This window comes from Gracilinanus agilis, chromosome 2, assembly GCF_016433145.1.
Source record: "Gracilinanus agilis isolate LMUSP501 chromosome 2, AgileGrace, whole genome shotgun sequence".
Taxonomy (NCBI): domain Eukaryota; kingdom Metazoa; phylum Chordata; class Mammalia; order Didelphimorphia; family Didelphidae; genus Gracilinanus; species Gracilinanus agilis.
Genome location: NC_058131.1, coordinates 387,622,573 through 387,636,189, shown reverse-complemented (window position 1 = coordinate 387,636,189; position 13,617 = coordinate 387,622,573). Strand labels below are relative to the sequence as shown.

General features: G+C 36.0%; 1 protein-coding gene across 2 annotated transcripts in view; it reads right to left on the bottom strand.

The window, feature by feature from the left end:
- Window positions 1-5,835: 5,835 nt before the first annotated feature.
- The window catches only part of FAM114A2 (family with sequence similarity 114 member A2), a 28,377-nt gene continuing 20,595 nt past the window's right edge, over window positions 5,836-13,617 (bottom strand). For both annotated transcript variants that reach the window (XM_044661770.1, XM_044661771.1), the window contains exons 12-14: window positions 10,409-10,481; window positions 8,764-8,817; window positions 5,836-6,664 (exon numbers count right to left, since the gene is read on the bottom strand). In XM_044661770.1, coding sequence (XP_044517705.1) covers window positions 6,560-6,664; window positions 8,764-8,817; window positions 10,409-10,481 — 232 coding nt within the window. In that variant the 3' untranslated portion in view covers window positions 5,836-6,559. The remainder of the gene's footprint in view (window positions 6,665-8,763; window positions 8,818-10,408; window positions 10,482-13,617) is intronic.

The window sequence follows — 13,617 nt, the reverse complement described above, 5'->3', positions numbered from 1 at the left end:
ATGCCTAGAAGAAATTGCAATAAAACCCCTAGCTATGTCATCAGCAATAATATCATGTATAGACACACAAAGTATACAAAATATGGGCAACAAGCAACTTGAATCACAACTCCTAATCCAAAAGGGCAAATTTGACCTAAAGGTGTCAGATTTGAAATAAAGAGAGCCATCAACTTGAATGGCTCTGGAAGGCTATCTTAATCAAAAGGGACAAGAGGGAGAAGTGGGAGGAAGGAAGAGTAACATTTTCTGTCAAAAAAATAAAGTATGAGGAAATCAAGGAAACAGAGAAGTTAGCAGAGAATATTTGATTGAAGAACCTGAGGCAGAAACAAAAAGGATGTCCCTGAAACCTATAACAGAGAACCCAGAAAAAAAGAAGTAGATGAGGAGATGGAGCTTAAGCCTGCCAAAGACATGTGATATAGTAGTTACAGGGGGCTTTGATTAAACAGACTGGTTGGAGCTCTCTGCCAAAAGTAGAACAGCTAATCATTTCTTGACAATTCAGCAAGGGAAAATTCCATCCTGCACCTGATTTTGGCCAACAAGGAAGAAGTGGTTGCTGAAGTTGAAATGATGGAGACCTTAGGGAGAAGTGATCACTCCAGCTTAGAATTTGTGACAGAGAAAGAGGTAATCTGAAGATGATCAGACAGGTACCCTTGATTTCAGTGAACAAATTTCCAGGGGGGCTGAGAAAGGATATCCCAATGACTAAAACATTATAAAGGTCATCCCAGGAGACGCAGGAAACTCTCAAGAATGCATTCTAAAAACACAAAGAGAAACAATCTCAATGAAGAAGAAAAAGGGGAAGTCACTTCATATTGCTCTGTGGCACATCTAGAAAAAGAAATGTGGGAGTAGAAATCCAGAGGAAAACAGGATTTATCACTTATTTATATGGGTGTATGACTTGGGGTTTTAGTTTTAAAAAAATAATTTATTACAAAAATGAATAATATGGAAATGGGTTTTGAGTGATGATATATGTATAACCCAGAAAAAAATAAACAAATTGCTTTTGTTAAAAAATAAATAGAAAATTGATTCCCTAACATTTGGGGAATGGATGAACTTTGGTATGAATGTAATGGAATTTAATGTTCACAGAATCATTCAATTTGAGTTTAAAGGGATCTCAGTGGCCATCCAGTCCAACCCATATCTTGAAAGGAATCCCCACTAGAATATGTCTGACACGGGGTTGGTCACATAATCTCTGCTCGAAGACCACCAAGAGGAAATTCACTACTTCCAAAGCACTTCATACCATTTTTTGACAACTCTAATTGTTAATGGGTTTTTTCTGTTGCCAACCCTAAATTTGCCTTTTTTTGCAATTGACTACAGGCACAGTTGGTACATTGTCAATTTCGATGAAGACACAATGCTGGAAGGAGTAGCTAACAAAGGGTGACAAAGTCAAGATTAATTCAAGTCTTAACAAGCCAAAATCCTGGGCCAAATCTAATGCAATGAAATTTGATAGATATTAATATAGTCCTTACATTTTACATTAGTTTTAAAAGATTTTTACTGAGTTCAAAAAACACAGCCACAGGGGAAGATGTGACAAGACAACAGTTCAACTTAATAAACTCTGAGGGTTTTGTAGACTGCAAGCTCAATATGAGTTGCCTTTTCCTCCCCCATCCCCTGCAAAAAAAAAAAAAAGTCATTAACCCTTATGAGAGGCAGGTATCTAGGATTAAGAGATAGCTCCAAGATTGACCAATATGACAGTAAAGGACAATAATAAATGGGGATGTGGCAAAATTCAGACACTAATGCATTGCTGGTGGAATTATAAATTGATACAACGCAACTGCTTGAACACATGGGTTGAGGCGGACATAATTGGGATGTAGACTCGAAACTACCACACCAATGCAACTATCAACAATTTGGAAATAGATCTTGATCAAGGACACATGACAAAACCAGTGGAAATGTGCGTCGGCCATGGGTGAGGGGAGTGCGGGGTGGGGGGGTGAAAGGGAAAGTAGGAGCATGAATCATGTAACCATGTTAAAAATGAATATTAATAAATGTTTAAATTAAAAAAAATAAATTAATACAACGATTCTGGGAGGCAATTTGGAATTATGCCCAAAGAACTTTAAAAAATGATCTAGCAATAGTACAACTAGATCCATGCCCCAAAGAGATTAAAAAATGGGAAAGGACCTTTTTGTACAAAAATATTTATAGCTACTCTTTTTGTGGGTGGCAAAGAACTGGAAACTAAAGGGATGTCCTTCAATTGGGAATAACTGAACAAAATGTATATGATGTTGATGGAATACTACTGTGCTATAAGGAATGGTGAATAGGATGATTTCAGAAATATTGGAAAGACCTACATGAACTGATGCAGAGTGAAATAAGCAGAACCAGGAGAACATTGTACACAGTAACAGCAATATTGTGGAATGATCAAATGTGATAGACTTTGCTACTAACAGCAATAAAATGATCCAGGACAATTTTGAAGGACTTATGAAAAAGAATGCTATTCACCTCTAAAGAAAAAACTATTGGAGTAGAAATGCAGATGATAACATGATTTATCACTTGTTTATTTGGGGGTTTGGGTTTTATAAGATTATTTACTTACAAAAATTAATAATATGGAAATGGGTTTTGAGTGATAATACAGGTATAACCCAGTGGAATTGCTCGTCAGCTCTGGGAGGAGGACAACATAAATCACATAGTTTTGGAAAACTTATTGTAAATTTATTGGAATAAAATAAAGATAAAACTAAAAAAAAGAGAGAGATAGCTCCACTATACTGTGTTGCCAGATTTAATATGTATACTGTGTTCAATTCTAGATGATACATTTTAGCAAAGACAGCCAGCTAGAGTGCATCTGAGGAGGATGCACTCTTCAGCAATAGAGCTCAATACCATGCCACACGGACTGGAGATGTTTGGCTTACAGAAGAGAAGGCCTACAGGAAACAAGATAGTTGTCTTTAAGTTTGTTTGTTTTAAGGGATATAATATAAGGATGGAATTAGATTTATTCTGCTTAGCTCCAGAAAGCAGAACTAGGAACAATGGATGAAAGTTACATAAAGATTTAAGCATCACATAAGGAAAAATATTCTAATAATTAGTGCTATCACCAAGTAAAATGGGCAAGCTTCATAGGGGATTCCTCCTTCCAGTTGAGCTGTCATTTGGGATTTGTGTAGTAGAGGTAATTTTTTAAAAATATTTTTCCATGTTTACATGATTCGTTTTCTTTCCCTCCCCTCTTCCATACCCCTTCCCAGAGTCAACAAGCAATTCCACTGGGTTGTACAAATGTTATCACCTTACCTATTTCCATATTATTCATCTTTGCTATAGAGTGATTTTTAAAAGCCTAAACACCAAATCACATCTCCATATATACCTGTGATAAGTGATGTCTTATGTTTTGCTTTTGCATTTCCACTCCCACAGTTCTTTCTCTCAATATGGATAGTATTCTTTCCCATAAGTCCTTCAAGAGTGTTCTGGCTTGCTGTATTGCTACTAGTAGCAAAGTCCATTACATTGGATTGCTCCACAATGTTTTACTTTCTGTGTACAACATTCTCCTGGTTCTGCTCCTTTCACTCTGCATCAGTTCATTGAGGTTCTCCCAGTTCATATAGAAATCCTCCAGTTCATCATTCTTACAGCACAATAGTATTCCATCACCATCAGATACCACAATTTGTTCAGCCATTCCCCAACTGATGCCTCTCATTTTCCAATTTTTAGCCACCACAAAGAGTGTGGCTATTAATATTTTTGTACAAGTATTTTTCCTTATTATCTCTTTGGGGTACAAACCTAGTAGTGGTATCTCATTTAAAAAAAAAAAAAAACCTTTACTTTCTATCTTAGTAACAACAGAAGGGTTAGGGATAGGCAAATGGGGTTAAGTGACTTGCCCAGGGTCATACAGCTAGAAAATGTCTGAGGTCAGATTTGAAGCCAGGTCCTTCCAATTCTAGGCCTAGTGCTCCATCCATTTAGCTAACCCTAAGTCTCACTTAAAATGAGAATTTCATGTTCAATCTGAAAGACTTTGGGGAATCACAAGATCAAGATTACAGAGCTTTAGGTTCAAAAATATACAGCAGAAGAAAACAGGAGAAAGAAGTACACTAATCTTGTCTAGTATTATGTAACTGTCTTTCTAACTTCTTCAACATGCTTGAATATTTGTTGGGGGGGGTTGGGGGGGAACAGCTATTAGTCAGTCAATGGCCCAAACCATTAGGCCAATGACCTAAGATGAGGCATTATAATCAAAATTCTTTCTTCATAAGAAAATAATGGAGAGGACAGCTAGGTGGCTCATATGGATTTGAAACTCAAGCCTAGGGATGAGAAGTACCAAGTTCAAATCTTAGCCTCAGGCACATCTTAGCTGTGTGACCCTAGGCAAGTCACTTAACCCCAACTGTCTAGCCCTTGCCATTCTTCTGTCTTAGAACCAATACACAGCACTGATTCTAAGATGGAAGTTAAGAGTTCAAAAAAGAGAAAAGAATGTCATTCATCTGTCAGTTGAAACATTAAATATAAGGACTCTTATGAAAAATAAAAGGACTTTTGTCATATAAAGCACCTTATTTTCCCCTTACCTACAGATTATTCTTAAACAAAGAGATTATGTTCAAACAATTTTAACACACGTGTACACACATGCACACACATAGATAAGTGCTTATGATCGAGGCCCATGATCCCACTGAAGCCGGGGGCTCCTGGTGAGGAATCCCCCTTTCACTCATACAAACTGACAACTATTCTACAACTTATAGTCTTAGAGGTTAAAAGATCTGTCCAGGTCATAGAGCCAGTATGTCAGAGGTGGCTCTCTTAAGTCCATTATTATGTGATGCTGCTACCCATCAGCAAACATGAAGTGTATTAATCTAGAAATCAAAGGGACCTTGAAACAGAGCTCACATGGTAAGAGCTAGAAGGGACCTAGGAGATCATACAATTCAATTCTCTATATTTTATAGATGAGGAAACTGAAGCCTGGTATGGAGAAGTAACTTATCCAAGGTCACATTCCTATGGATCTGATTCAACCTGGGGGTGGCGGTGAGGGCGGGGGGACAGGAGCGGTTAGGAACAGATAAGATATATCATACAAGAGATTCAGTTACAACCAATAACAGATAAACTCCCTGAAAGCAGGGATTGTTTCATTTATTATATTTGTATCCTCAGCATCTAGCACATTGGCTAACACACAATAGGTACTTAATAAATGCTTATTGATTGACTGATTGAAAACTATACACATACTCATATTTGATAGGACAAAATTCTAAAACTATATAGAAGAAGAATTTGAACACCGGTTCAAAGTTACCTATAATAGAATTAAACTTGTACATAACATATATATGAAAAGTATCCTGGGGTGATTCATGACAAATGTGTATCTATAAAACAATTTATCAGAGTTGTACTTAAAAAGTAACCCCATCTGATTTGATTGTTGTTTGGAAGTTGTAAGGTAATAAATAACCATCTGTTTCTGGGAATCTGTCAGTGATCACTTTTTAAAAACAGGTCATCATTAATAAAAAAAAAAACATAAATAAGAGGCATATATGGAAATAAAAGCTAAGTCAATTCTGGCATTCAATAGCACAATAAAGACCATGCCCCCAAATTTCCAAGTTTTACTTTTTTTCCTGATATATAATTAAAAGAGCAAGAGCTAAGGATGAGGTCAGTTCTTCATTTTATGGCACTAAAGCCAGCCCTCACCCACAGTTAAGATTAATGCATGTTCAAATGTAACACTCTAAATCTCTTCTCAATGCTAAATGTTTACTAGGAAGGAAAAAAGCAGTTGAGGGATGTATTGTAGTCATATTCAAGGACTGGGTGACAAGGTGTAATCATCAGAATACATATAAAGTCTAACAACCATCATACAGCTAAAGTTTTTATTCTGGGAAGGAGAAAATTATGTGACGTTATGAGATCAAACAATAGGGGCATACAAAATTAAATTCTTTTTTATACACACAACTAAGGATCTGTGTGCTGCCTGAAGAAAAAAAAGCTGTTTTCCAAGATCCAGTTTTTCCCTTAGCAAGAATTGGTAGTGTTTGGCCTGTATACATCATGTCAAAGTGGAACAGATGCTTTGGTTAAACATCACATTAGCAGAAGATGCTAACCTTTTTTTTAAGAGCTATTCATTTTGGATCTTCTCCAAAAGTCTTCTTTCGAAGCATTGATTAATGATGCACATAACTATCTGCGATAGTGGAAAAAGTAACTGAACTGTCTTGGTCAAACAATGAACCAACCAATTACTCTTTTAGCCTGCTAGACTGCCTGGTTGTCTAGATTATAGAAATTTCCTTCTACCCTCTCTTTTGCTTCTGCATCATCAGGACAATAAGGCCCAGGAGTGGTCTGGCACTTTTCAGCCATTGATGGAAGTTCAAGGTCAAGACTTTATTGTCCTTAAACATTTCTTCTTATTGGCTTCTGTAAATGAGGAATTCCCTCTCTTCTGCTAGTATGAAACTCACTGAGACTGTGATGATTCAATCTGACTCTGAATGAGGGAGATTTCAAGCACCGGAAGAAGTAACTGAAAGGCATCCTGGACATATGAAGCACTATTGGATGCCTGTTGAGATTGAGACAAAAAAAAAAAAAAAAAAAGAAAGGAAGGTCACTTCGAAGAAAAAAATTTAAGAGTACATTACTTTTGTACCTGGTGATTTAATTTGTATTAATCTCATCTTTTCCAGTGAAAAAGCTTTTTAAAGGAAGAATAAAAGACACTTTGAGGATTTTTTTATTTCTGTCAGTTCTGTCTATCTTCCACCAATGCAAATCACAAGTCTTGCGTATCTCAGGTGGCAGTTTTTGTGAGTTCAGCAATCAAAAAAAAAGTTCATCACTTGGTGGCCAAGCTTCCAGTAACATCCCAATCTATTGTTGGGCCAAATCTGAAGACTTGCTACACCTTATCAGCATCTGTGCTTTCCTATAATCCTTTGAGGAACCAGAATTACCTCAGTGCAATGAGGAGACATCAGAGGAGGACTTTAATGGAATAATAATAATAATAATAATAATAATAATAATAATAATAATAGCCATTATTATTACTAACAATAATAGCAGTTATTGTTATAGAGTGCTTTATAGTGACAAAATGACAATCTAGGATAGATTTGGAGCTAGAAGGGACTTCTGAGGTCTTCTAGTCCAATCTCATGTCATGGAGGAGGAAATTAAGGGCTAGAGAGGTTAAGTGGCTTATCCAATGTCATACAAGTAAGAAGTTGAGAGCCAGGGTTCAAACCAAAGTCTTATTACTACAAAGTGAAGTGTTTTCACAGGTACTTACAAATATTTTCATTTCCTCCTCACAATAATCCTGGGAAGTAGATTAGGTATACAAATATTGTTGTTTCCAACAAGAAAACTGAGGTTCAGAGAGTAAAAGTGCCTAAAGGTCATCTAAGTCCAATTCTACATTTTACAGATGAAAAATCTAAGAAACAGAGGGGCAAAGAGATAGATGACCTCTTTAAAATTATTATTTTCAATTTTTATATTGGTAATTTACTTTCCAATTGTTAAGTTATTCAAAACCAGACTCTGATTTTAAAATTTTAAGAAAATTAATTTCTTCCAAATTCTTTAAATGATGGATCAAAATGATTTATAAACTACAGTCTCTGGCAAGAGTATAAACCTTCTTGGCATTTTGTGGCAATACAATCCTAGGTGTTTTTTGCCATTGTTTGTTTGTTTTTTAATTTCCTGAAGAACAGCAGTTCCCAAAGAAACACATTCACAGAATAATGCGGAGCCTGAAATAAACTGATGGAACCTATAAACGCAAAATTCTAAGGTCAACCATAGGCTACTTGGGGCAGAAGAGTTGTAGGAAATGGCAAGGAGAGTGCATTACTCAAGGCCAAAATTATGAAAGGTCAGAGCTATAGCAATTTTTTCTTCTTTAGCTCCCCTCTTGTCTTTTTTTGAGGAGAGGAATATATGTATGAAAAAGCTGAGCCAAGGTAGAAAATCTGGGGTAGGGAGGTTGTTAGCATTGCTCCTGGAGGAGATAAACAGCAAGAATGGAAATCCGTTCATTGGATTGACTTTCCCCCATTGATACCAGTCACTATGGATTAAAGAACAAAGGGAGGTAGGCCTGTGATATGGCAGGGCCCCATCTAGAAAAGGTCATTCTTCTTCTCAATTTAGTAGAGCTGTCAGACACCCTTTCTAGATGTAGAGGAGTTCTAGATGTCTGGAGACAGCAGAGGTACAGACTTTAAAAACAAAGCACTTTTTTAAAAAGCAAGGGCACTGTAAGAAATTTTTTGAAAAAAAAATTCTTCTAATGAAACTTTACTCTTTTTGGAAGCCATACTAGTCTGTTTATTATTTTCATTCCCATCAATATTTACCAGCTGACTTCTAAGAGGTGTTTCATTACTGAAAATTTTCCATTAAATGTCAGCAAAGGGGCAGCTCAATATCTTCCCCAACACATATATACTAATTTACATCCAGCTTCCAATTTTATGCTCTTAATGTAGAGAAGACAAGTGACATATAGATGAGAGAATGAATAACTAAATCAACAATATCCATAAATACATTTAAATTATTATCTGAGTATGAAAAAGTCACTAGTGAAAGAATCAGAAAGTACTCTTGAAGCATAAACTTAGCTAAAGATTTTCAAAAATTGAAACTCACCTCTAGAAACACACCAGTTATTAGTGGATTAAGCACATCTGCCTTTTCTTTGACCTGGAATAAATGTAAGAAAAATTAATTTGCCCATAGCACTTACATAATTATTAGTAATAGCAGCTTACTTTTCCATGCTGTTTTATAGTTTATAAAGTACTTTCTTCAAAGTGATGCTGTAAGACAGATAGTATAAGTACCATCACTGCCATTTTACAGAAGAAAGAATTAAGGCTCATCGAAGGAAAGTGACTTGCCCATGCTTAAAAAACTGGAAAATAATAGAATCAGGACTCAAATGATGGTCTTCTAATTCCAAACCTACTGCAATGCCCAGAATACTTCAGTGTCTTTAAAGGATGTATATGGAAATATGAAACACTAAAGAATACATTCATCAACTTTTTAGATGAGTTGTTAGGAAAACTTTAGAAGAAAATGCAGCCACCTAACAATAACAAGGAGGAGGAAATTGTGAGGAAAGAATACATGCTGAACAAGTGATTAATACACATCTGAGAACACTAGAAGGAATTCTGGAACATAAAACACAAAATGTTGGAACTAAAAGAGACCTTAGAACAGGGATTTTTTTTTCCTTTCCCTCCAACATCCCTAATAAAATTGAAAGAAGAAGAGAGGGAAGAAGGGAAGGAATTCCTATTTGCTTTGCTATATGAAATTCCCACCCTGGTCACATCCAAAAATAAAGAACACAGAATGTAAAAAGCAAGAGTCCTTAAAATGTTAGCACATTGAATATAGGAAACATAAAACATTAGAGAGTCTAATGACCTTAAAGATCATTTGGTCCAATTTCATCATTTTCCAGATTAAGCTGACATTCAGAGGCATAATAAGCACCCAAATATCTTTTTTTTTACAGTTAGGATTCTGAACTTTTATTGTGATAATTGTCATTGTAACTACAGCATTTGCACTGCCTATTGAGACTTGGTAAGACTCACAGTCTAAGTATATGGAGAATCTTTAAAAAAAATTTAAAATGTCAGAGCCTGATCCAGGATGCCAGAGTGAGAGAATCATAGAGCTGGACTCCTCACAAACTCCAGGAACAATTAAAAAAAAGTTAAGCAGGCACATAGGAAAATAAAAATGCAACTAAAATAAAAAGGAGAAAGCAAGTAAAAATGATACAATTTTGAAACAATACAGAAAACTGTCAGATAAATACTTGAAACAACAGAGATAGGAAAAGAATTCAGAAAAGATATTCAAGAGATGTCCTCAGAAAGATAATTGTTGCATTCAAAGAAACTGAGCAAAAACTGGCAATACAAAAAGGAACAAAAACAAATTGTAAGGCTTAATAAAACAAAAGTGTGAAGAAAGAAAAGCTGAATAGAAAAGCTGAGAAGTAAAAAGAAGCAAAAAAAAAAAAAGGGCAAACTAATAAATAAAAAATACTGGCAATTTAAAACCTCAAAAACTCCCAAAACCCTAGCAACATATAGGTGACTTACTATACTAGAAATTGGAAAAACACAAGAATCAAAAATAGTTTTCGGGTTCTAAATTTTAGCTAAAGAAACAAAACATACTGTGTACTTCAAACATATATCAAGGATAACAAAAGAATTGCAAAAAACAGTCAGAAATTCCAACTCAATGAAAATAAAGCAATTCTTACCCCAACAGTTGTCAGGCATGTGGCAAACTCTTTCGACACTGAAGACAATTCTTTACACAACAAAACTGTCATTCTGAGGAAGTAAAAAGGAAAAATCAAGTGTTTCTTTCCTAAATCTATGGGATGTATTTCAAAACCCCAAAAAAGAAAACAACCTCAACATTTGCTAAATGTGAATGATAAAAGTTTCCTAAGGAGATAAGTGTCTATGTCAGAAACCAAATATTTAAGAAATTTCAGAAACTTTTTTTTGAGACTAAGTGTCCCTATGTCACCCAAACTAGAAGTAAAGAAGACACTCTCAGATCCAAACTCCAACTACTGATCATCAGGGGCAAACAGACATGCTCCATTTCCAATCTGGGGAGGTCACCCTTCTCCAGTTAAATTTGGTAGCCCCCAGTATAGGGGGGGAAGGAAAAGACAGAAGGTCTCAAATCATACTGGTACCAGAATTAGTGTGAATACCCAGTGCACCTCAGAACTCCAGCTTAAGCAATCCACCAGCCTCCATCTCCTCAATAACATGGATTTATAGGTATGTACCATCATGCCCAGCAGCTCAGAAACTTATTTCCAAAGGGTGGTCTCTTGATAACCAGTATGTATATCAATTCAGTTCAAGTAACTATTATATGCAGTAAAAAAAGTTTAGGACAAATGATATCAACTGGGTTCACCCTGATGTTCAACAATATTTCTATGCTACTTATACTGACTTCCTATTTCATTTTATTCTCTAATCATCAACACTCACAGATGATTTGGCCTCAAACTTCACTAAGAGGACTGATAACATTTGACTCAGGTCATTAAATTCTCTCTCTCTGTTTTTGTCTCTGTCTCCACACCCCCCCCCACTCTATTTTTCCCTCTCTCCCACCATCCAAATAATATCACATAATGAGTAATCCTACTCTTTACTAAGACTAATAACTCTACCTATACCTGTGATTCCATTCTTTCCTCTAGGCCTTGACATTCAGTGTTAAGCTTCTTTAAAAAGTTGTCTATACCAGTGATGGGCAAACTTACTACCTGAGGGCCAGATGTGGCCCCCTGAAATGTTCTATCCAGCTGCCCGACATTTTTCTTAATCTGACAAATACAATGAGTAGGATAAAATACAATGAAACTTCAAAAGAGTTGCTTTAGAAACAGACTGACAAATGAGCATTTCCTTTCCTTTGGCCCCCTCTTTAAAAAGTTTGCCCATCACTGGCCTATACCCAATGTCCCCAGTTATTCCATGCTGATCATATTAAAATCACCAGGTATGATTTCTCTTCTCTCTTTTGAACCAACACTTTCTGGCTGCTCATGTGCCTGAGCCTCTATAGTTTAAATACAAATGATTTTCTAAAACTGATCTTCTCTTTCCCCTAAGCATGTGCTCCTCTTTATGATTTCACCATTTCTGAATCTGATCCCATTTCATCCAATGTCAGTACTCAAAATCTTAGGGTTATTTTTTATTCTTTATTTCCTTTTACCTCTCACATTAAATTAGTTACTAGTTCTGGCTGGTAACTGCAAAATCTTTCCCATCCATTCCTATTCCCACTGCCATGCAGGCAGCACCCTAGTGTAGCCTCTCATTACCAAATGCTTTGACTTCTATGAGATTCTTATTATAGGGTTTCAAGCTTCTAACATCTCTTAGTGGCTTCCTATTATCTGCTGAGTTCAAATTCGTTTCCCTTATATTCAAGGCCCACTGAAATCTGACACCGCCCTACCTTTCCAGGCTCATATTATTTTTCTCCACACAATACATTCCAAACTAAACTACTTTTCTGCCACAACCTCCAACTTGGCCTGTACTCTCACACCTTCACACTTCTGCTCAAGTTGTACCCTATACATTCCTAGAACATACACCCTTCTTCCCTAATATCACAGGTTCAAGTTGGCAAATATTCAATTTATCAAAACACTTATTAGGTGCCTAATATGTGACAGAAACTGCAATAGGGGGTGGCAATACAAAGATAAAGTAAAACAGTCCATGACCTCAAAGAATTGACATTCTACTGGGAATAAAGAGAAGTAATATACAAAGAGTAAATAAAAGCTGGAAAGACCTACATGAATTGATGCAGAGTGAAATAAGCAGAACCAGGAGAACATTTTACACAGGAACAGCAATATTTTATGATGATCAATTGTGAAAGACTTAGTAACACAATAATCCAGGGCAATTCTGAAGGACTTATGACAAAGAATGCTATCCATCTCTAGAGAAAGAACTGTTGGAGTCAGAATACAGATCAAAGCATACTATTTTTCATTTTACTTTATTTCCGTTTTTATTCTGGTTTTGCTTTTACATGAATATTCTGTTACAAGAATGAACAATGCAGAAATATGTTTTGCAAGATAATACATGTATAACCCTGATCAAATTGCTTACCATCCCCAGGAGTGGGGAGGGAAGGGAGGGAGAGAGATAGTTTGGATCTTATAACTCTAGAAAACATGAGTTGAAAATTGTTATTACACACATTTAAATGGGAAAATAAAATATATTTTTTTAAAGAGTCAATAAAAAGCAACTTCATTAGAGGGATGGGGAAGCACTAAAAAAAGCTTCCTAGAGGAGATTAGCCCCTGAATTGTGCTTTGAAGGAGGCTGGGAATTCTCCGAGGAAGAACATGACAGACATGGAAAACAGGTACTAAGGGGGAGATGGAATGCCATGCACTCAAAAGAGTGAGTTAGTTAGATTGACTAGAACATCATGTGTGATAAGGGAAGCAATGTCAAATCAGAGTGGAAAGATAAGTTGAAGGTAGGCTGTAAAAGGCTTTAGATGCCATACAAAGTAGCCTGGGAATATACTTAAAGATGTCTATGTTGTTTTCCTTGAAAGAACTCTAAGCTCCCTGAGAATATGGTTTCATTTCTAAGTATTTAAACTACTTAGTAAGCATTTAATGTTTACTGACTATTGCTCTTAGGAAGTCAAGTTCTCACTCTGCTATGGACTACCTTCCTCAGAACACGGCAAACAGCTAGACTACCAAATGACTGAGCTCCTTTAGCAAACTTTGTCATGTAGTTCATACATTTCTGTAATATGGGCTCAGTACTGAAAGAGTTTAGTTGCACTATAATATAATACTTCAAATGACCTATGACTTCATTGACACAGATGTCCGCAAGTCTTTAAAGCCCATCCTTCTAATTCTGGCCCTTCTACAACTAA